General features: G+C 48.0%; 1 protein-coding gene across 5 annotated transcripts in view; it reads right to left on the bottom strand.

The window, feature by feature from the left end:
- btbd11b (BTB (POZ) domain containing 11b) overlaps window positions 1-24,394 on the bottom strand; it is a 176,078-nt gene that overhangs the window by 45,948 nt on the left and 105,736 nt on the right. For all 5 annotated transcript variants that reach the window (XM_059978598.1, XM_059978600.1, XM_059978597.1 and 2 more), the window contains 5 exons: window positions 18,802-18,891; window positions 14,813-14,914; window positions 13,239-13,332; window positions 7,723-7,858; window positions 3,703-3,923 (listed from right to left, as the gene is read on the bottom strand). In XM_059978598.1, the coding sequence (XP_059834581.1) occupies window positions 3,703-3,923; window positions 7,723-7,858; window positions 13,239-13,332; window positions 14,813-14,914; window positions 18,802-18,891 (643 nt within the window). The remainder of the gene's footprint in view (window positions 1-3,702; window positions 3,924-7,722; window positions 7,859-13,238; window positions 13,333-14,812; window positions 14,915-18,801; window positions 18,892-24,394) is intronic.

Raw genomic sequence — 24,394 nt, 5'->3', positions numbered from 1 at the left:
ACTGATTTGATTGGAAGATATTTAATTGTCATTGGTTTATTATGCAGTTAAAAGATAGCTTTGGTGTGTGTTTACGCACCTAATTCAGACAGTCCTGAATTTTTTAAGAAGCTTTTTTCTGAGCTACCGAATCTAAGTGAATATAAGTTGATCACGGGCTGTGACTTTAACTGTTGCCTTAATCCAGCGATTGACAGGTCATCAACCAATCCATCGCATCCTAATAAAGAGGCAACCTGTATTAATTCTTTTCTATTAGAATATGGCCTGGTCAATATCTGGAGATATAAACACCCTAATGACAAAAATTTTTCTTTTTTCTCACACATTCATCATAAATATTCAAGAATTGAATTGTTAGTTTTATCAAGGAGCAAATTTCTATATTTTTTGAACTTAATACAACTGAAGGTATGTCAAATTTGGTTATATGGGATATGATGAAATCCTTTCTCAGGGGACAAATAATTTCATATTCAGCAGGTTTAAGAAGGAAAACCATAGCTGAACTTTTAGTGATTACTAGTAAAATTGGAGAGATAGATAGAGCGTACTCAGTAAGACCATGTGAAGATCTATATAAGGGAAGGGTTGAACTCCAAACACAATATGATCTGCTTTTGACCTTAACAATTGAGCAGCAAATTTTTAAATCTAAAAGTCAATTTTATATACATGGTGATAAATCAGGTAAACTGCCGGTTGGTCAGTTAAAGGCAAATATGGTCAGAAGACAGATTTTGAAAATATGACGATCAGATAGAACTGAAACGTTAGACCCTTATGAAATTTAAAAGATTTTTATGGATTTCTATTCTAATCTTCATAAATCTGAATTCCCTGATAATACTATTATTATGAATAGATTTTTGCAAAAATTAAATATACCTAAAATTTCTATTCAAGATATTAATACACTAGATGCACCTATTAAACAAAAGGAAATAGCTAAGGCTATATGTAATTAGGGAAAGCTCTGGGACCAGATGGATATACAGTGGAACTTTATAAGACCTTTAATGAAATGCTAACATCACACCTTCGTCAAACTTTCACTGATTCTATATCCTCTGGGAATCTTCCGAAAACTTTTTAAGAGGCATCAATTTTGTTGATTCCTAAAAAAGGAAAAGATCTATCTGAATGTGCCTCCTATAGACCAATTTCCTTATTGAATGTGGATTTTAAATTTCTCTCTAAGATTTTAGCAAATAGACGTGAATATTTTGCCTCCTTTTATCTCAAATGATCAAACTGGATTTATTAAAAATAGGTATTCACATTTAATATTTGAAGATTGTTAAATATTATTTATTCTCCCTCAGTCAAACAATCTGAATGTATTGTTTCTCTCGATGCAGAGAAAGCTTTTGACAGGGTGGAATGGCCTTATTTATTTCAGGTTTTGGAGAGGTTTAATTTTGGTCCGGGATTTATTTCCTGGATCAAACTTTTTTATCAAGCCCTGATGGCTGCGGTTATAACTAACAATCAAAAATCTCCTTATTTTAGATTATATAGAGGAACTCATCAGGATTTCCCTCTTAGCCCTTTATTATTTAATTTGGTTTTAGAACCACTTGCTATTGCTCTTAGGGATTCTATCTCTGTTCAGGGTATTAAGAGAGGGGATAAACTACATAAGGTTTCGTTATACGCAGATGATTTATTAGTTTACATTTCAGACATTGGGAAATCTATTCCCTCTATGATATCCATATTTACTGAATCTAGTATTTTCTCTGGATAACCTAAATTTACATAAAAGTGAATTATTTCCTATTAATAATTATTCTGATTATTAAGATCAAATACCTTTTAATATTGCTAAAATTATTTTACCTATCTTGGTATTAAAATTATTAAAAATTTTAAAGATTTATATAAGTATAATTTTCTTCTTCTAATTGAATATACATAACAAATGCTTTCCAAATGGTTGCCTATGTCAATGTTGTTAATTGGTCGAATAAATGCTATAAAAATGGTAATTTTACCTAATTTTCTATATATGTTTCAAGCTGTTCCATCCTTTGTCCCAAAAACGTTCTCTGATAGAATAATAAGAGTTCTAGACTGAGTAAACCTTTATTGCAAAAAATTAAAAAAGATGGAGGATTGGTGTTACCAAACTTCAGATATTATTATTGGGCAATTAATATTCATTATATCACTTTTTGGAATCACGGTATAGATAATCAGAACTGTCCTGGTGGGTGGACTTCGAGGAGAGCTCGGTGAGGGGGTTTTCTTTGTCTTCTTTACTGGCAGCTCCTCTTCCTTTTCTGTTTTCTAGGATTGGTAGACAAGATCTTAGTCCCATTGTTAGACTTACATTAAAAATTTGGTTTCAGTTTCGCAGATTCTTTGTTCTCTCCAGTAATATCCATCTTAACAATTTTTTTAAACCATCAATTCTGAATAAGGCCTCTTTAACATGGAAAACTAAGGGAATAAAAACTTTTTTAGATTTGTTTTTAGAGAATTGTTTAATGTCTTTTTCGCAGCTAGTGGATAAATATGATATATCTGACACACAATTTTTTAGATATTTACAAGTTAGGAATTTTCTACGAGATTTGTTACCAAATTATCCATTTGCTCATTTACCAAATATGATAGATGTTATTTTTCAGCTTAAACCATTTCAAAAAGGATTGATAGCAATTATATATAAGCGGCTCATGAATTTACGAATGATGTCTAATGATAAGGTTAAACATGCTTGGGAATTGGAACTTCAGGAGTCACTTCCAGATGATCAATGGAATAAAATTTACCATTTAGTTAACAATTCATCTAACCGCATCCATCACTCCTTGATTCAGTTCAAGGTAGTGCACAGGGCACATATGTCAAAAGATAAATGAGGGCATATTTTTTCTAATATAAATCCCACCTGTGATTGATGTAACACTGAGGTGGCTACCTTAACTCATATGTTTTGGTCTTGTATAAAGTAAAATAATTTTTGGAGAGATATTTTTAGAATGTTATCGGAAGTTTGGACCTACAACCTAAATCACTTACAGCAATCTTTGGGATCACACTGAAGGAAGCAGGAAATGTTCCTGCTTCTGCTCAATGTATTATAGCTTTTTCAACTTTATTGGCTAGGAGAGTTATTTTGTTGTATTGGAAAGATCCTAATCCACCGACTGTTTTTATTGGCTCTCCTCCATTATGTCGTGTTTAAGCTTGGAGAAAATTAGAAGTCGGATGTTTGATACATCTTTTAAATTTGAGCAAACCTGGCGCCCTTTCATTCAATATTTTCATATGATATAAATTTTCTTTTCTTTACTTTTTTAGGTAATCTTTTTTCTTCTTCTCCGTGATATTTCAAATTTGACCAAAAGGATTTTTCTCTCTTTTTTTGTAACTATATCCTCAAATGGACTGCCCAGTCCTTTTTTTTGTTTTAGGTTAGCTTAGTGGGGTTTCTTTCTTCTCAACAATAGAAATTTTGAGTCTTTTTTATGAATTGTTAAGAGTTGTGGTTCCTTTTATATATTAGCTCAATACTATACATGATTTTGACAGTGTATATTCCTTTCTTTGTACTTTTATTGAAATATGTACTTGATATAACTTCTCTGATCTGTATTTATTCATCAATAAAAAAAGATTGAAAATGGCTGGGTGGGGGTTGGGCACCCGATAACCTACAGTAGGTGATGGGTCATTAGGATTGACACTGACCGAGACTGCGACAATCGAGGCTGATATCCAAGAAGCCATGCTCAGCGCTGTAGTAGAGTGGCTCCCTCAGGACGCTGACCCACACCCGGTTGCCACTGCTGGGGGATGGAGAGGGGTGCACAGAGCCAGGGAGCTCCCTCCCCTCGGCCAGGATCTCCTCCAGCGTCACCACCTTCCTCATCTCCTCCTCTGAGTGTGCCAGCAGCTTTCGGAACACGTTCCTGAGGAGGCAGAGTTCAGGAAGAGAGATCAGGGAATGGTCAAACTACACAAAACCTCAGATACATACCCCACTGCCCCACACAAACCCTTAGACACATACCCCACCCCACCCCACACAAACCCTCAGACACATACCCCACCCCCCCCCACACAAACCCTTAGACACATACCCCACCCCCACACAAACCCTCAGACACATACCCCACCCCCACACAAAACCTCAGACACATACCCCACCCCCACACAAACCCTCAGACACATACCCCACCCCCCACACAAACCCTCAGACACACAGCCTGCCCCCCCACACACTCAAACATACCACTGACAGACCCCAAAGTGAGACTGTTGCCCCCCAAACATGTACACTTCCCTGGACACATGCCAATAACAGACTATTGCCCCTCTAGATGACACAAAGATTGGTGATGTTGTGGTTAGTGTTGGGGTTACAATGGGACATTGACAGGAAGCAGAGATGGGCTGAGAAGTCACAGATGGAGTTTGAATTTAAGGCAGAGTATCAGTTTAATGGCAGGATTCTTGCCAGTGTGGAGGAACAGGGGGATTTTGGGGTCCACATCTATGGATCTCTCAGAGTTGCCACGCAAGTTGATAGGATTGTTAAGGTGATTTATGATGTGTTGGCCTTCATGGGGGATTAAGTTCAAGACTCACAAGGTAATGCTGCTCTATTAAACTTGTTAGACCACACTTATAGAGAATGTGTTCTGTTCTGGTCACCTTATTATAAGGAGGATGTGTAAGCTTTAGAGAGTGTGCAGAGATTTACCAGGATGCTGTCTGGATTAGAGAGAATGATTTATGAGGTTAGGCTGAGTTAGCCTGATGGCATGAACATTGACTTCTCTAACTTCTGTTAATGCCCTCCCTCCCCTTCTTACCCCATCCCTGATATATTTAGTTTTTTTCCCCTCTTTTTTTCCTCTCTCTCTCTCTCTGCCCATCACTCTTTGCCTGTTCTCCATCTCCCTCTGGTGCTCCCCCCCCCCTTTCTTTCTCCTTAGGCCTCCTGTCCCATGATCCTTTCCCTTCTCCAGCTCTGTACCCCTTTTGCCAATCACCTTACCAGCTCTTAGCTTCACCCCACCCCTTCCGGTCTTCTCCTACCATTTCGCATTTCCCTCTCCCCCTCCTACTTTCAAATCTCTTACTATCTTTCCTTTCGGTTAGTCCTGACGAAGGGTCTCCGCCCAAAACATCAACAGTGCTTCTCCCTATAGATGCTGCCTGGCCTGCTGAGTTCCACCAGCATTTTGTGTGTGTTGCTTGAATTTCCAGCATCTGCAGATTTCCTCGTGTTAGCTTGGTCTCTTCTCTTTGGAGTTTCGGAGGATGAGGAGTGTCTTAATAGAGGTGAACAAGATGCATAGGACAAGCAGAGATTATTCCAGAGTGGAAATGGCTAACAGGAGAGGACATAATTTTAAGATGATTGGAGGAAATTATAGGGAGGATGTCGGAGGTAGTTTTTTTTTAAAAAGAGGGGTGGGTGTGTATAATACCCTACCAAGGGTGGTAGTAGAGGCAGATACATTGAGGACATTTAAGAGACTCTTAGATAAGCACATGGATGATAGAAAAATGGAAGCGATGTAGTACGCTGTTCTCAGAGTAGGTGGAAAGTTCAGCACAACACCCTGTACTGTTCTATTTTCAGACATGTACACTGCCCGGCACTCCCTGATCCAAACAGCAGACTGAAGGATCCTTCCTGCACACTCATTGGCTCCCAACTCCACCCAGTGAGTCTCTAGTCCCTGCCCATCCCAATCCCCTTCACTCATCCCCATAACCCTCCCTTCACTCACCCCCATAGTCCTCCACTACTGAGTCCTCACACCTCAATACTGTGTAACATACACAAAATGCTGAAGGAACAGCATCTATGGAAAAGAGTCTAGTCGACGTTCCGGGCCAAGACTCTTCAGCAGGAAGTCTCATTCCAACATGTCCATCCATGGTCTCCTCTACTGTCGCAATGAGATCAAGAGCAACACATTGTATTCCATGTGGGTAGCCTCCAACCTGATGGCATGAACATCGATTTCTCGAGTTTCCGGTAATGCCCCCCCTCATTTCCCATCTCCTTTTTCCTCTCTCCACCTCACCTCCTTGCTTGCCCATCACCTCCCTCTACTGCTCCTCCCTCTTTTTCTTTCTTCCATGGCCTTCAGTCCTTCCTATTTTTCTCTCTTCTCCAGCCCTGTATCTTTTCTCTGATCAGATTTCCAGCTCTTTACTTCACTGCCCCCCCACCGTCCCAGTTTCACTATAACCTTATGTTTCTTTCTCCCCGCCCCCCCCCCAACTTTCTAAATCTGACTCATCTATTTTTCTCCAGGCCCAAAATGTCGACTGTACTTTTTTCCCATACATGCTGCCTGGCCTGCTGAGTTCCCCCTGCATTTTATGTGTGTTACCTGGATTTGCAGCACCTGCAGATTTTCTCTTGCTCATACTGTGTCGTTGGTTGCCTGTGAAATCACCCAGTCACTTGTGAATGCCTGGAGGTGGTTATTGGGGTTATCCCCCCGTTTCCTGTGGGTGGCTGACTGGGTAACTCTGGTTATTGGGGTTATTCCCCCAGTTTCCTTTAGGTGGCTGACTGGGTAACTCTGGTTATTGGGGTTATTCCCCCAGTTTCCTGCAGGTGGCTGACTGGGTAACTCTGGTTATTGGGGTTATTCCCCCAGTTTCCTGTAGGTGGCTGACTGGGTAACTCTGGTTATTGGGGTTATTCCCCCAGTTTCCTTCGGGTGGCTGACTGGGTAACTCTGGTTATTGGGGTTATCCCCCAGTTTCCTGTAGGTGGCTGACTGGGTAACTCTGGTTATTGGGGTTATTCCCCCAGTTTCCTGTAGGTGGCTGACTGGGTAACTCTGGTTATTGGGGTTATTCCCCCAGTTTCCTGCAGGTGGCTGACTGGGTAACTCTGGTTATTGGGGTTATCCCCCAGTTTCCTGCGGGTGGCTGACTGGGTAACTCTGGTTATTGGGGTTATTCCCCCAGTTTCCTGCAGGTGGCTGACTGGGTAACTCTGGTTAGTGGGGTTATTCCCCCAGTTTCCTGCAGGTGGCTGACTGGGTAACTCTGGTTATTGGGGTTATCCCCCAGTTTCCTGCGGGTGGCTGACTGGGTAACTCTGGTTAGTGGGGTTATTCCCCCAGTTTCCTGCGGGTTGCTGACTGGGTAACTCTGGTTATTGGGGTTATCCCCCAGTTTCCTGCGGGTGGCTGTGGGTAACTCTGGTTATTGGGGTTATTCCCCCAGTTTCCTGCGGGTTGCTGACTGGGTAACTCTGGTTATTGGGGTTATCCCCCAGTTTCCTGCGGGTGGCTGTGGGTAACTCTGGTTATTGGGGTTATTCCCCCAGTTTCCTGCAGGTGGCTGACTGGGTACCTCTGGTTATTGGGGTTATCCCCCAGTTTCCTGTAGGTGGCTGACTGGGTAACTCTGGTTATTGGGGTTATCCCCCAGTTTCCTGTAGGTGGCTGACTGGGTAACTCTGGTTATTGGGGTTATCCCCCAGTTTCCTGCAGGTGGCTGACTGGGTAACTCTGGTTATTGGGGTTATTCCCCCAGTTTCCTGCAGGTGGCTGACTGGGTAACTCTGGTTATTGGGGTTATCCCCCAGTTTCCTGCAGGTGGCTGACTGGGTAACTCTGGTTATTGGGGTTATTCCCCCAGTTTCCTGTAGGTGGCTGACTGGGTAACTCTGGTTATTGGGGTTATCCCCCAGTTTCCTGTAGGTGGCTGACTGGGTATTCCCATTACCTGTGTCCGTGAGCTGCAGCCTGGCTGAATGCAGTCATGTCACCTTGGGGGGTAATCGTCATCCCATTCCTACACACAGTCCCCATCGCTGGATCAGCCCCCCTTTCCAACAGCAAATTCACCAACTCCATGTCACCTGAGACCAGCACAAACCCCATCGTTAGTAATGCCCAGCTTTTTGTCCAAAACTCTCCCAGTACCTTTTTTTAAAAAATAACTATAAAAGTTTATTTACACAACAAATACACAAAGTACAAACATTCAGTGTTTACAAGAAAGTGAATAAATTCAAATTAAAATACAATTATTACCGTCAATAGAAGTCAATTTCCCAGGGGCCCACTGCTTCCAGAAATACCCCACTGTACCCACTGTGACCGCAAACTCCCTCTCCAAGGACGGCCCAGCACGAATGTATCCTTGGAAGAGGGGCAGGCAGTGGTATACAGACTCCTCCCAGCCACAGAATGGACAGGGGGACGGGGTGTCAGTGAACCTGCTGCACAGGACTGCCTTATGTAACACTTTCCACCCCAGGACACCAGAGTAGAGGGGAAGGACCCCTGTATAAAGAGCTTTCCACTGGGGACCTCCTCCGCTGTCAGATGGTAACACATACCGCCAAGGTGAGTCCGGTTGGCAGATGAAGGCAAGGAAATGAAAGGTGTGCAAGAGCAGCCTGTACAAGAAATGCTATGGAGCATCACGGAATGCACGGTGGGCATCCCCACGAGACGGCTCATGTTGTGTGGGACCCTCTCCCACGTGGTATCCCGAGGCCTGGGTCTGATGAGTACCTCCAGTCCATCAGGAGGCGGTGCAGCCGGAAACACTCCGCTTCCTGACCCCCCCCCCCCCCCCGACCCACTGTGATAGGATGGTGACCAGACCCCCTGACAGCAAGAGCACTGGACCCCCATGGGTGCAGGATCACCCTGTGTGGACGAGACCTGACCCCATACACTCAACAGCTCTTGGTAAAAACAAGGCAGCTCCCTCAGAGCGCTGTGGCTGATGCTGTCTGCTGCAGACAGCGTCCCCAGCAGAGTAAGTTTGGCACCAACACATACTGTTCCAGAGCTTGGTCACTGTACAGGTATCTCTGCAGGGTGCCGAGGTGGAGAGCCACCAGCTGGGTGCACATCCACACCAATGACCGACTGCCCTCCACATCGGAAGGCTCAGGGCTGCAGCAGAGATTCAATGCCTCCAAATGCCCCAGGTCCACCAGCCCCTCTGGGTCCTGGAGACAAAAGCAGTGGCTGGGACTAGAATAATCAGACAGGGATCTGCCTCCAAGCCCTGTCAGTTCACCGGCCAGACCTCTTCCATTGAGCTCAGGCAGACCCCCAAGTAGAACCAAGGGTCTCAGCCCCTCTGGTAAGGAGCCCACCTGCCACTGACCCACTAAGAGACCAGAACACTCTTCCCAGCTGACCCTTGCAGAGGACGCGGCCGAGAAGATCGGCTGGAAGTCTTGCGTCCTCTGCAAGGGTCAACCGGCCGGTGACCATGAGGAGGAAGTCAATGGCATAAGCTGAAAAGACAACCACCGTTTCTGGTTCACGTAGAACCAAACCCATTAATCTCTTATGGAGAAGGCACCACGCAAACAGAGAACAACTGCCCTGACGAGGGACACTGCTGACGTACCCACCCCCAAGCACAGGGGAGCTTGTCAACGACCCATTAACCCTAATGAGGCACTCTGTAGCAGTGTACAACATTTGGATGCGGGCCACAAAATGTGGCACAGAGTCCCAAAAAGGTACTCATGGTCCACCCTGCCAAACGCTTTCTCTTGGCCAAGGAAGAGAGAGGCAACAGACCAGCCTCCCTGCACAGGTAAATCAGGTCCCAGACAAGGTGGATTGACCACCCTGGGCTGTGTAGGACTGGTCAGGGTGGACCTCTTGCGCCAGCACGGAGCCTGGACGATTGGCCATTCCACAGGCAAAGATCTTGTACTCCACACTGAGGGAAGATACTGGCCATCGGTTCCTCAGGCAACAGAGATCCCCTTCTTTGGCAACAGGGCTACAAGAGCTCTGCGCCAAGAGAGGAGCATCTCAACCATCACCAGGCTCTCCCCCAATCCCCTGCACAATCAGCCCCTAGGATGTCCCAGAGGCTCAGAGAGATTCAAAGGTCAATCCATCTACTCATGGGGTCTTGGCACTGGTCAGCTCCACCAGAGACAGCGGTCCATCAAGTCACACAGCACCCCCAGGGCTGACCCTCGGCAAGTCCTCCCACAGAGCTCTGTGTGCATCCTCACTGCATGGTTCCGGTGAGAAAAGAGCCTCGTAAAAGGAAAGGACTTCCTCAACAATTCTCAGCGGATCCGTGACGGAGGAGCCATCCTCTGCCAGCAACTCCACTCGCTGCCTGTGGACACCCTCCACCTCTCGAGAGAGTAGGAGGAGGGCAGGGCGCGGTCCAGATCCTGCAGCACCTGGACCCGCGACCTCACTTAAGTGCCTCGGGACCTCTCAAGCTGCAGGTGTCAGTGCCTCCTCCTTCGTCTGGTACTCATCCCAGAGGAGCTGGTCTCCACTAGTCGTCCCTGGCTGGAACTCCAGGTCGATCAGCTCCTTCTCAAGCCAATCGTTTCCGGACAACCACCACTTGGTCGACCCGCTAGCATATTCCTGGCAAAACAGTCGGACGTGAGACGTGCCCACATCCCACCAGAGTCTCAGGAAGGGGAAACTTCCCTGTTCCTCCTGCCAGATCCTGCAAAACTGACGGAATGAATCCTGGAGCCAGCCGCCCTCTAGCAGCCGGTTATGAGATGCCAGTATGTGAACTCTACCCGTGTGGACAGCACATTCAGCTCTGCCCACAACAGGTGGCAGTCTGAGCACACAACTGGCCACATGGAGGCAGCCAGCACCCGGGAGATGTACAGTTAATCGATCTGGAGTTTTCACCCCCTCTGTACCTCCTTGAGAAAGCACAGAGGTCGGGGTGAAGGCTCCTCCAGACATCGTCCAAGTCAGAGGACACAACCAACTCCATTAACTGTCTTACTGATGTCTCAATCTAACTGTAGATGCTGGTCCTACCATCCCCAGGACCAGTGGCAGAGGGAGGCCCCACCACCTCTGGATCCAGAATTCCTCACCACGTCCAACGCTCTCATCACCCACACCTGATGTGACCACCTCCCTCCTCACTCTAACTGTAGATGCTGGTCCTACCATCCCCAGGACCAGAGGCAGAGGGAGGCCCCACCACCTCTGGATCCAGAATTCCTCACCACGTCCAACGCTCTCATCACCCACACCTGATGTGACCACCTCCCTCCTCACTCTAACTGTAGATGCTGGTCCTACCATCCCCAGGACCAGAGGCAGAGGGAGGCCCCACCACCTCTGGATCCAGAATTCCTCCCACAACCAGGATACGAGCTTGCTGGACCGAACCCATCTCCACACCCTTGTCACCCTCCCCAGATTCAGCACTGGGAGAGTCCCCAATCTCCTCACCCCTTGGGACATATTCCCTCCGATTAGCTGCGTGGGATGGCGATTCTGGGTGTCTCTGGTTCCCCTCGTGGATTACACACTCCGCAGGGCACTTGACTTTCATTGAGGCAACAATCTAGGAAACCAATCCCACAGGTGTCCCCTGTTCTACAGGGCTTTTCCCATCCCCAGGGAATATTGAGTGCGCAGTCTCAACCAAAGGCATCGGCCTCCCCCGACGGCCTCTCTACAGTGGCACCGCTCACCAGCCCAGAGGACCCACCTTCAGAAAATGCCACCCCAGCAGAGGGCCCCTGTACGATAGGGCTATCCTCCAGCTCTGGGGGAATATACTCCACACATAGGGCCTTTACCGGGGGTAAATCCTCCTCTTCCTCTTGTGGACCCTGATCTCCAGTCTCAGGGGACACATTCCTCTGCGGTTTCAGGCCGCATATATGCTGAGGCACGCCGACCTCCATTTCAGAGGCGTCCTCATCAGCCTCCACCACCACCTCCCTCCCCTGACTTCCCCAGGCTCTTGCTGGATTTCAGGAGCCACGAGACTCTCCGGGCTCAGTTCAACAGCAACAAGCTGATCATCCTCTGGGGGAGAAGCCTTCAGATGCTTTTTCACCTTCCTGCCCCCATTGAACCCACCCTCACCATCACCCACCCTGTATCCAACGACGTCCACAGTCAATGGCCTGGTGGGGGGGAGGGGATAACAGGGCAGACAGCAGGAGGGGCGTCAGTGGGGAAGGTCCAGCTGTGCCTCTGGGGCAGAGTTGGCAGCCGGACAGTTCAGGCGATGTTTTGGAATATGCTCAAGCTCTTTACAGGGTTGGCACCTCCAGTGTCCAGTAGCCCATAATAATGCTCCTCAAAATATACCTGAAGCTGCCTCTCGGCATCCCCAACAGCAGATGGCGTTGGAATGAAAATGAGTGCTCATAACCCTGCGGAGGTGCCCTATATTGTATCGGGGTTAGTTTCAAACTCACCTCACTGATGGAGTGCAGGTAGGGGATGAGGGCCTTGTCAGGGACGTTTGAGAGTATTCCCATCTGTATGAGGGCCAACACCAGCTCCACCTGCATAAAAACTCTCCCCACCCTTAACCCCTGACTCGGGGCCAAAAACACACCGCTGGCAGACTTCAAATAGAAAATAGTCTTCCCGTTCAAAACCGCTTCATAACAATGCCCTCGCGGCCTCTAACAGTCTCCGCCATGGCCTTTATTGCAGCATTCCTAACGACTGAAGTGGGCACAGTACACGGTACAGCGTTCTTTAAAGTTAGTAATTTGAACGGGTGGTCCTCCTCCTGAGCTGCAATTCCCAACCCCACAGCCTCCACATACAACTTCAGCCCAGACATCTTAGAGCTCCCCTCCACGACTCAGTTTGAATTCAAAAGTTCAACACCTCCACTGGGATACCACACAATCTACACCCAGCAGAACACCAGCAAACAGTCAAAAAGAACCAGTTCAGAGACGAGACGGAATGGGACAGGAGGGGAAAAGGAGTGGATAGGCAGAGTTAAAAATTTGCGTGTTAAAAACCCCAGCACCATTTGTGCACCTGCGAACAATGAAAGTTTTTCCTGGCGAGACCCTGCTCCTCTTGCCGTTCCGAAGTCCAAAGTCCTCTTCACCCAGTCGCCCTGGGATAGGAGCTCCAAACGGGAGATGGTTTCCACTGTTACAAACGGAATAAATCCACCCCCGTTCCCAGCAAAATCAGACTCCAACTTTGGCAATCTGCCAGCTACTCAGCACCAAGAGACATAGACCAAAAAACTTCACCAAACAGAACCCTTCCAGGCAAGAAAACTGTTTCAGCCCACTGCTGAGGTGATATTCCACTCTCCCAAAGTCCACTGGCTGTCTCCAAAACCGTTCTTAGGCAACTTCGCAGTAAATTTTCAACTTTAAGAGAGAGAGCTCCATCAGTGCGAGTCTCCCTCAGTACTGCCCCTCCCACAGTGGGACCCTCCCTCAGTGCCCCAGGAAGGATATTGAGTGAACAGCCCTCACTCACCCGCTGCAGATGCCAGCTGGAGGGGAGTCTCAGAGTAATTCTCCCCACCTGGTCCGAGGGAGCCTTCAACATTGGCTCCATGGTCAAGCAGCAGCTGTGGAGAGGTGACGGAATTATTAGGGACAGAGATCAGGCCAGCAATCTTATCAACCTAACCAGAGAGAGAAGGATTGGTTGGTGCATCAGTGTGGGAGGGGAACAGGGCTGGGGATCAGTGGGAGGTAGCTGTTGGGGAAGGAAGGAGAGGCATTTTCCTTGGAGGGTTCTGCACCCAGGTAGGTGCTGGGACTGACATCTGTAGCACTTCTTTACAATGGAGCCTCTGGCTCAACACAGTTAGCAGAGTAGGTAAGTCAACTACTGCACGCTGCTAGACCCACACCACCTGGTGTCCGAATAACTTAAAACCAGTACATCTTTGGACTGTGGGAGGAAACCAGAGCACAAAGAGAAAAATCACACATTCCACGGGAAGGATGTACAGAGTCCTTACAGACGATGCTGGTATTTGAACTCTGACACCCCAAGCTGTAATAACATTGTGCTAACTACTACACTCTCGAGGCACTCATGGGATTTTTGCAGGGAAGTAGCACCTAAGGGAAAATATGAGCCATGATCTGATTGAATGGCAGAGCAGCTTGCTTCTGCTTCTCATCTTCTAACCAGTGGCTTTGACTCTGAGTCAAGATACATGTACCAATAAAACATAACTATACCTGCCTTGACGACTTCCTCTGGCAGCTTGACCCATCTGCCTAACAGCCTCTGTGTGAAGAGGTTCCCTCTCAGTTCCCTTTTAATTGTTCCTCCTCTTATCTTAAACCTGTGGCCCCTGGAATTAGACTCCTGACCCCGGGGCAAAGTGGGCACCCATCTCATTGATCCCATCACCATGCACTTGGCCTTAGGTTTCACCCCTTGCGTCATTCCAGTGTTCCACCAGACACTTCTAAAACACCGTCAGTGACCCTGCTGTTCCCATACTCTCTGGTAGTGTTTTCCAGCTCTTCACCTCTCTATGGGTGAGAAAGATCCTCCTTACATCCTGAAATCTACCTGCTACTACTACGTCGACTCAGGCCTAGGGGGGCAGCATCTGGCACAATAATGGACTCTCCACTCCTCCCTCTCCCTCATCAGTGTGTTCAGTACATCTACATTAGCCGTGCCACTGTCTTCTAGGAGCGTGTTGACCATAGTCTTGGGAGAGTGCCCAGGGTTTATCCTCCCATGTGATGACTCGGCTGGCAGGTAGCTCAGGGTAGCGTAGACAGTGCCCCTCTAGTTGCAGTCTTCTCGCCTCGATTTTAGTGGTGAGCATCGGTAGGTCGTCATAGAGCTCGACGTCCGTCATGTGCTGTGGCCAACTCACATCAAGAGTCATCCGGAGCATTCGTGTACAGCAACCATCTAGTGACTTTCAGAAGAATTTCCCCTTCCTGTGCATGCTAACCTGACCTCCTGAAGTTTTCTTCACCTCTGGATAAGCTGTAGGAAGGTCAAGGCTGTGAATGGGTCCCCTGTCAAAGCAAAGCTGTGACTCTTACACACACACACACACACACAGTTACCTGCGCAATGGCCACGTGTCCATGCAGGACAGCGAGTGTGAGGGCTGTCCAGTGGCGAGAATCCAGCGGAATGGACGGGCACTTGCAGGAGGGGCTAGGAACCTGTGGAATGCAAGAGGTCAGTGTCAGAGTGAATAAAGCCCTAGAAGGAACTAGAAGTGATGGACAGGGGAAACATAAGACCATAAGACATAGGAGCAGAAGTGGGCCATTTGGCCCATTGACTCTGCTCTGCCATTCAATCATAGGCTGATCCAATTCTTCCAGTCATCCCCACTCCCCTGCCTTCACCCCATACCCTTTGATGTCCTGGGTAATCAAGAACCTATCTACCTCTGCCTTAAATACACCCAATGTCTTGGCCTCCACAGCCACTCATGGCAACAAATTCCACAGATTTACCACCCTCTGACTAAAGTAATTTCTCCACATCTCTGTTCCAAAAGGTTATCCTTTAATCCTGAAGTCGAGCCCTCTTGTCCTGGACTCACCTACCATGGGAAATATCTTTGCCATATCTAATCTAATCTAATGCCTTTTAACACGTGGAATGTTTCTATGAGACCCCCCCCCCCCCCCCGCATACTCCTGAACTCCAGGGAATACAGCCCAAGAGCTGCCAGACGTTCCTCATACAGTAACCCTTTCATTCCTAGAATCATTCTCATGAATCTTCTCTGAACCCTCTCCAATGTCAGTATATCCTTTCTAAAATAAGGAACCCAAAACTGCACACAATACTCTAAGTGTGGTCTCACAAATGCCTTATAGAACTTCAACATCACCTCCCTGCTCTTTATTTATACCTCTAGAAATGAATGTCAACATTGCATTTGCCTTTTTCACTACCGACTTAACCTGGATGTTAACCTTTGGGGTATCCTGCACAAGGATCCCACCCCCAGATCTCTTTGCATCTCTGCATTTTGAAATCTCTCCCCATCTAAATAATAATCCACCCATGTATTTCTTCCACCAAAGTGCATGACCATACACTTTCCAACATTGTATTTCATTTGCCACTTCTTTGCCCATTCCCCTAAACTATCTAAGTCTCTCTGCAGGCTCTGTTTCCTCAACATACCAGCTCCTCCACCTGTTTTTATATTATCCGCAAACTCAGTCACAAATCCATTAATCTGATAATCCAAATCATTGACATACATTGTAAAAAGCAGCGGTCCCAACACCAACCCCGTAGAACTCCACTGGCAACCAGCAGCCATCCAGAATAGGGTCCCTTTATTCCCACTCTCTGCTTTCTGCTGATCAGCCAATGCTCCACCCATGCTAGTAACTTCCCTGTATTATCATGGGATCTTATCTTGCTAAGCAGCCTCATGTGCAGCACCTTGTCAAAGGCCTTCTGAAAATCCAAGTACAACACATCCACTGCATCTCCTTTGTCTACCCTGCTTGTAATTTCCTCAAAAAATTAAAGTAGGCTAGTCAGGCAGGATTTTCCTTTCAGGAAAAGGGTTGAAGTTCTGGAGCATGTTGATATTAAGGGAGCGGAGGTATCGGAGTTGTTAAAAATTTTAGACAGATAAGTCCCTGGGGCCTGATGGAATATTCACCAGGCTACTCTACGAGGCAAGGGAAGAGATTGCTGAGCCTCTGGCTAGGATCTTTATGTCCTTGTTGTCAATGGAAATGGTACCAGTGGATTGGAGGGAGGCGAATGTTGTCCCCTTGGTCAAAAAAGGTAGCAGGGATAGTCTGGGTAATTATAGACCAGTCAGCTTTACGTCTGTGGTGGGAAAGCTGTTGGAAAAAATTCTTAGAGATAGGATCTATGGGCATTTAGAGAATCATGGTCAGATCAGGGACAGTCAGCATGGCTTTGTGAAGGGCAGATCGAGTCTAACAAGCCTGATAGAGTTCTTTGAGGAGGTGACCAGGCATATAGATGAGGGTAGTGCAGTGGATGTGATCTACATGGATTTTAATAAGGTATTTGAAAAGGTTCCACACGGTAGGCTTATTCAGAAAGTCAGAAGGCATGGGATCCAGGGAAGTTTGGCCAGGTGGATTCAGAATTGGCTTGCCTGCAGAAAGCAGTGGTGGAGGGAGTACATTCAGATTGGAGGGTTGTGACTAGTGGCGTCCCACAAGGATTGGTTCTGGGACCCCTATTTTTTGCGATTTTTATTAACAACCTGGATGTGGTGGTAGAAGGCTGGGTTGGCAAGTTTGAAAACGACACAAAGGTTGGTGGTGTTGTGGATAGTGTAGAGGATTGTCAAAGATTGCAGAGAGACATTGATAGGATGCAAGAATGGGCTCAGAAGTGGCAGATGGAGTTCAACCTGGAGAAGTGTGAGGTGGTACATTTTGGAAGGACGAACTCCAAGGCGGAGTACAAAGTAAATGGCAGGATACTTGGTAGTGTGGAGGAGCAGAGGGATCTGGGGGTACATGTCCACAGATTCCTGAAAATTGCCTCACAGGTAGATAGGGTAGTTAAGAAAGCTTATGGGGTGTAAGCTTTCATAAGTCGAGGGATAGAGTTTAACAGTCACGAGGTAATGATGCAGCTCTATAAAACTCTGGTTAGGCCACACTTGGAGTACTGTGTCCAGTTCTGGTTGCCTCACTGTAGGAAGGATGTGGAAGCATTGGAAAGCGTACAGAGGAGATTTACCAGGATGCTGCCTGGTTTAGAGAGTATGCATTATGATCAGAGATTAAGGGAGCTAGGGGTTTACTCTTTGGAGAGAAGGAGGATGAGAGGAGACATGATAGAGGTGTACAAGATATTAAGAGGAATAGATAGAGTGGACAGCCAGTGCCTCTTCCCCAGGGCACCACTGCTCAATACAAGAGGACATGGCTTTAAGGTAAGGGGTGGGAAGTCCAAGAGGGATATTAGGGGAAGGCTTTTTACTCGGAGAATGGTTCGTGCATGGAGTGCACTGCCTGAGTCTTTGGTGGAGGCAGATACACTACTGAAATTTAAGAAACTAAAAGACAGGTATATGGAGGAATTTAAGGTGGGGGGTTATATGGGAGGCAAGGTTTAAGGGTCAGCACAACATTGTGGGCCAAAGGGCCTGTATTGTGCTATACTGTTCTATGTTCTATGAAACCATGTTGGCTTTGGTCTTCCTTATCATGTGCCTCCAGATACTCTGTAATCTTATCCCTAACAATTGATTTCAACAACTTCCCAACCACTGATGTCAGGCTAATAGGTCTATAGTTTCCTTTCTGCTGCCTCCCACCCTTCTTAAATAGAGTAACATTTACAATTTTCCAGTCATCCGGTACAAAGCCAGAAACTACCGATTCTTGAAAGATCATTGTTAATGTCTCCACAATCTCTCCAGCTACTTCCTTCAGAACCCGAGGGTGCATTCCATCAGGTTCAGGAGATTTATCCACCCTCAGACCAATAAGCTTCCTGAGCACCTTCTCAGTCGTAATTTTCACTGCACATACTTCACTTCCCTGACAGTCTTGAATGTCCGGTATACTGCAGACGTCTTCCACTGTGAAGACTGATGCAAGAAAGGCAACACACACAAAATGCTGGTGGAACACAGCAGGCCAGGCGGCATCTATAGGGAGAAGCGCTGTCGATGTTTCGGGCCGAGACCCTTCGTCAGGACTGCAAGAAAGGCATTCAGTTTCTACATGGGGGGGGGAGGGGAAGAAGAGAAAGTAATGGAGAAGTGGAAAGGGGAGGTGAATCATGCATTGGGGAGATAGCGCACATCTACTGCAGAACACTTACCAGCCAACAGCATGTGACAGTGCATGGCAGTGTATAACCATGTGTAGCGGTGTTGCCACATGTGGTAATGAACAATGTCCCCCCAAACCCGAAACCAGAGAGTTGCGCAGTCCCTGCAGGAAGGGTGCTGGAGGGGATCAGTCAGGGTTGTGGCCAGAGTGAGTTGGAGGATTGGTGCAAAGTAATGGGAAAGCTGATGACATTGGATGGAAGCCATCCCGAGGCATGGGTTTCTCTCCACTTCTTGCATTACCTCACAGTTCACATCTGCTCCACTGTCAAGCAACGTCTGGACCATGGCCTCATCGCCCCGAGCACAGGCATACATCAGCGGAGTCAAACCCTGAGGGTAATCAGTGTGAAACAGACTCCCATTATTCCGTGCTAACATCACACAACTATACACAACATCCCGTCACCCACCCCTCGGTTCACAGGTCAGTCAGTGTGTATCAGCCTCCCGTTATTCCGTGCTAACATCACACCTCCAGAGGAGTCAGGTTGCCATTTACAACCACATGGATGGCAGGTTCTGGAATTTCACCTTTCGGTTCACTGAGAATTTTGGAGGCACGACACTCGGGCAGACATTACTGTATAACATGTTCACCTCAATGACAAATCACAGCCCAATCTGTCCAAATAAGGTGAAACTGTCAGAACCAATTCAGTCAAACATATCCTGAGCCTCAGCTGTACAGACGGCTTCCTGTCGTACGGAACTGCCCTGATGAAAATCTGCTGTGGCCTGTGTTTTGGACCACAAGACAGAAAAGCAGAATAAAGGCGATTTGGCCCATTAGGTCTGCTCCACTGTTCCATCATGGCTCTCTCAACCTCATTGCCCTGCCTTGTGGTCAGCACGACAGTATTACAGCTGGAGGTGACAAAGTTTGGAGTTCAATTCTGATGTGATCTGTAAGGAGTTTGTAGTTCTCCCCGATCTCCCACAATCCATAGACATCCCGATCGATGGATTAACTGGTCATTGTAAAATGTCCTGTGTAGAGTTGGGATTAAGTCCAGGGATTGATGAGCAGTGTTGCTCAAATTCCACATTGTATCTCAAACAGGTGCTGCTGTATCACCAAATAAATCTTTCATGTACTGACTAATCAAGACCATATTTACCTCCATTTTAAATATACCCATATCCCGTTTGGTGATACAGTAATATTAGCGTCGGACACTGGAGCGAAGGTTCCCGAGTTCGAATCCAAGTCTGGTTGAGCGTCGAGCTAGCAACTTGGCCTCGTAAAAACAAGAACAGCTTGCTACGGAAACACCGTCATGACGGTGCCCCGATAACTCCACTGCTGAGTTAAGGGCTATTCTTCTTCTTCTAAATATACCCAATGGCTGCCCCCACAGCCGTCTGTGGCAGCCACCCTCTGGCTAAGGAAATTCCTCCTCAGCTCTGCCTCCGTAAAGGGGCATTCACTTAGAACAGTGCCCTCTAGTTCTGGACTCTTCCACAATAGGAAACATCCTCTTCACATCCACACTATCTAGGTAATTCAATATTCAAAAGGTTTCAATGAGATCTACCTCACTCTTCAAAACTCAAGTCAGTACTGGCCAGAGCCATTAAACACTCCTAATACAAGAACCCTATCATAACTGCAATCACTCACTTGACTGTGTATTCTGAGGGTGTCCCCTGTGGTCAGAGACATCCCCTTCTCCCTTATTCAGGTTTGATTTCACAATGTTGCTCAGGAAACAGGCAGAGGTAACAAACAGCATCAGACTATGTTACTAGTTAGTCAGAAACATTGTCTCGCACTCACAGCCATTCCTGCTCACCGTGAGTGTCACTGTCTCACACTCTGTATCCGTACCCACTCACCGTGAGGGTCACTGTCTCACACTCTGTACCCGTACCTGCTCACCGTCAGTGTCATTGTCTCACACTATGTACCCGTACCCACTCACCGTGAGTGTCCCTGTCTCACACTCTGTATCCGTACCCACTCACCGTGAGTGTCACTGTCTCACACTGTGTACCCGTACCCACTCACCGTGAGTGTCACTGTCTCACACTCTGTATCCGTACCCACTCACCGTGAGTGTCACTGTCTCACACTCTGTATCCGTACCCACTCACCGTGAGTGTCACTGTCTCACACTGTGTATCCGTACCCACTCACCGTGAGTGTCACTGTCTCACACTCTGTACCCATACCTGTACATTGTGAGTGTCACTGTCTCACTCTCTGTACCCGTACCCACTCACCGTGAGTGTCACTGTCTCACACTGTGTACCCGTAGCCGCTCACCGTGAGTGTCGCTGTCTCACACTGTGTATCTGTACCCACTCACCGTGAGTGTCACTGTCTCACACTGTGTATCCGTACCCACTCACCGTGAGTGTCACTGTCTCACACTGTGTATCCGTACCCACTCACCGTGAGTGTCACTGTCTCACACTGTGTACCCGTACCCACTCACCGTGAGTGTCACTGTCTCACACTGTGTACCCGTACCCACTCACCGTGAGTGTCACTGTCTCACACTGTGTATCCGTACCCACTCACCGTGAGTGTCACTGTCTCACTCTCTGTACCCGTACCCACTCACCGTGAGTGTCACTGTCTCACACTGTGTACCCGTACCCACTCACCGTGAGTGTCACTGTCTCACTCTCTGTATCCGTACCCACTCACCGTGAGTGTCACTGTCTCACACTGTGTATCCGTACCCACTCACAGTGAGTGTCACTGTCTCACACTGTGTACCTGTACCTGCTCACCGTGAGTGTCACTGTCTCACACTGTGTATCCGTACCCACTCACCGTGAGTGTCACTGTCTCACACTCTGTATCCGTACCCACTCACCGTGAGGGTCACTGTCTCACACTGTGTATCCGTACCCACTCACAGTGAGTGTCACTGTCTCACACTGTGTACCTGTACCTGCTCACAGTGAGTGTCACTGTCTCACACTGTGTACCCGTACCCACTCACCGTGAGTGTCGCTGTCTCACACTGTGTATCCGTACCCACTCACCGTGAGTGTCACTGTCTCACACTCTGTATCCGTACCCACTCACCGTGAGGGTCACTGTCTCACACTCTGTACCCGTACCTGCTCACCGTCAGTGTCACTGTCTCACACTGTGTACCCGTACCCACTCACCGTGAGTGTCCCTGTCTCACACTGTGTATCCGTACCCACTCACCGTGAGTGTCACTGTCTCACACTGTGTATCCGTACCCACTCACCGTGAGTGTCACTGTCTCACACTGTGTACCCGTACCCACTCACCGTGAGTGTCACTGTCTCACACTGTGTATCCGTACCCACTCACCGTGAGTGTCACTGTCTCACACTGTGTATCCGTACCTGCTCACCGTGAGTGTCACTGTCTCACACTGTGTATCTGTACCCACTCACCGTGAGTGTCACTGTCTCACACTGTGTATCCGTACCTGCTCACCGTGAGTGTCACGGTCTCACACTGTGTATCCGTACCTGCTCACCGTGAGTGTCACGGTCTCACTCTCTGTATCCGTACCCACTCACCGTGAGTGTCACTGTCTCACACTGTGTATCTGTACCCACTCACCGTGAGTGTCACGGTCTCACTCTCTGTATCCGTACCCACTCACCGTGAGTGTCACTGTCTCACACTGTGTATCTGTACCCACTCACCGTGAGTGTCCCTGTCTCACTCTCTGTACCCGTACCCACTCACCGTGAGTGTCACTGTCTCACACTGTGTACCCGTACCCACTCACCGTGAGTGTCACTGTCTCACACTGTGTATCCGTACCCACTCACCGTGAGTGTCACTGTCTCACACTGTGTATCCGTACCCACTCACCGTGAGTGTCACTGTCTCATACTGTGTATCCGTACCCACTCACCGTGAGTGTCACTGTCTCACACTGTGTATCCGTACCCACTCACCGTGAGTGTCACTGTCTCACACTGTGTATCCGTACCCACTCACTGTGAGTGTCACTGTCTCACACTGTGTATCCGTACCCACTCACCGTGAGTGTCACTGTCTCACACTCTGTACCCATACCTGTACATTGTGAGTGTCACTGTCTCACTCTCTGTACCCGTACCCACTCACCGTGAGTGTCACTGTCTCACACTGTGTACCCGTAGCCGCTCACCGTGAGTGTCACTGTCTCACACTGTGTATCTGTACCCACTCACCGTGAGTGTCACTGTCTCACACTGTGTATCTGTACCCACTCACCGTGAGTGTCACTGTCTCATACTGTGTATCCGTACCCGCTCACCGTGAGTGTCACTGTCTCACACTCTGTATCCGTACCCACTCACCGTGAGTGTCACTGTCTCACACTGTGTATCCGTACCCACTCACAGTGAGTGTCCCTGTCTCACTCTCTGTACCCGTACCCACTCACCGTGAGTGTCACTGTCTCACACTGTGTACCTGTACCCACTCACCGTGAGTGTCACTGTCTCACACTGTGTACCCATACCTGTACACTGTGAGTGTTGACACTGTCGCTGTCTCACACTCTGTACCCATACCTGTACACTGTGAGTGTTGACACCGTCGCTGTCTCACTCTGTACCCATACCTGTACACTGTGAGTGTTGACACCGTCGCTGTCTCACTCTGTACCCATACCTGTACACTGTGAGTGTTGACACTGTCGCTGTCTCACTCTGTACCCATACCTGTACACTGTGAGTGTTGACACCGTCACTGTCTCACACTCTGTACCCATACCTGTACACTGTGAGTGTTGACACCGTCGCTGTCTCACACTCTGTACCCATACCTGTACACTGTGGTGTTGACACCGTCACTGTCTCACACTCTGTACCCATACCTGTACACTGTGAGTGTTGACACCGTCGCTGTCTCACACTCTGTACCCATACCTGTACACTGTGAGTGTTGACACTGTCGCTGTCTCACTCTGTACCCATACCTGTACACTGTGAGTGTTGACACCGTCGCTGTCTCACACTCTGTACCCATACCTGTACACTGTGAGTGTTGACACTGTCGCTGTCTCACTCTGTACCCATACCTGTACACTGTGAGTGTTGACACTGTCGCTGTCTCACACTCTGTACCCATACCTGTACACTGTGAGTGTTGACACTGTCGCTGTCTCACTCTGTACCCATACCTGTACACTGTGAGTGTTGACACCGTCGCTGTCTCACACTCTGTACCCATACCTGTACACTGTGAGTGTTGACACCATCGCTGTCTCACACTCTGTACCCATACCTGTACACTGTGAGTGTTAACACTGTCGCTGTCTCACTCTGTACCCATACCTGTACATAGTGAGTGTTGACACCGTCGCTGTCTCACACTCTGTACCCATACCTATACACTGTGAGTGTTGACACTGTCGCTGTCTCACACTCTGCACCCATACCTGTACACTGTGAGTGTTGATACCGTCGCTGTCTCACACTCTGCACCCATACCTGTACACTGTGAGTGTTGACACCGTCGCTGTCTCACAGTCTGTACCCATACCTGTACACTGTGAGTGTTGACACTGTCGCTGTCTCACTCTGTACCCATACCTGTACACTGTGAGTGTTGACACCGTCGCTGTCTCACACTCTGCACCCATACCTGTACACTGTGAGTGTTGACACCGTCGCTGTCTCACACTCTGTACCCATACCTGTACACTGTGAGTGTTGACACTGTCGCTGTCTCACTCTGTACCCATACCTGTACACTGTGAGTGTTGATACCGTTGCTGTCTCACACTCTGTACCCATACCTGTACACTGTGAGTGTTGACACCGTCGCTGTCTCACACTCTGTACCCATACCTGTACACTGTGAGTGTTGACACTGTCGCTGTCTCACAGTCTGTACCCA

The sequence above is a fragment of the Hypanus sabinus genome, chromosome 8 (assembly GCF_030144855.1).
Source record: "Hypanus sabinus isolate sHypSab1 chromosome 8, sHypSab1.hap1, whole genome shotgun sequence".
NCBI classification, from domain to species: Eukaryota; Metazoa; Chordata; class Chondrichthyes; order Myliobatiformes; family Dasyatidae; genus Hypanus; species Hypanus sabinus.
The sequence above is the reverse complement of the archived record's forward strand: the minus strand, read 5'-3'. Positions and strand labels throughout refer to the sequence as shown.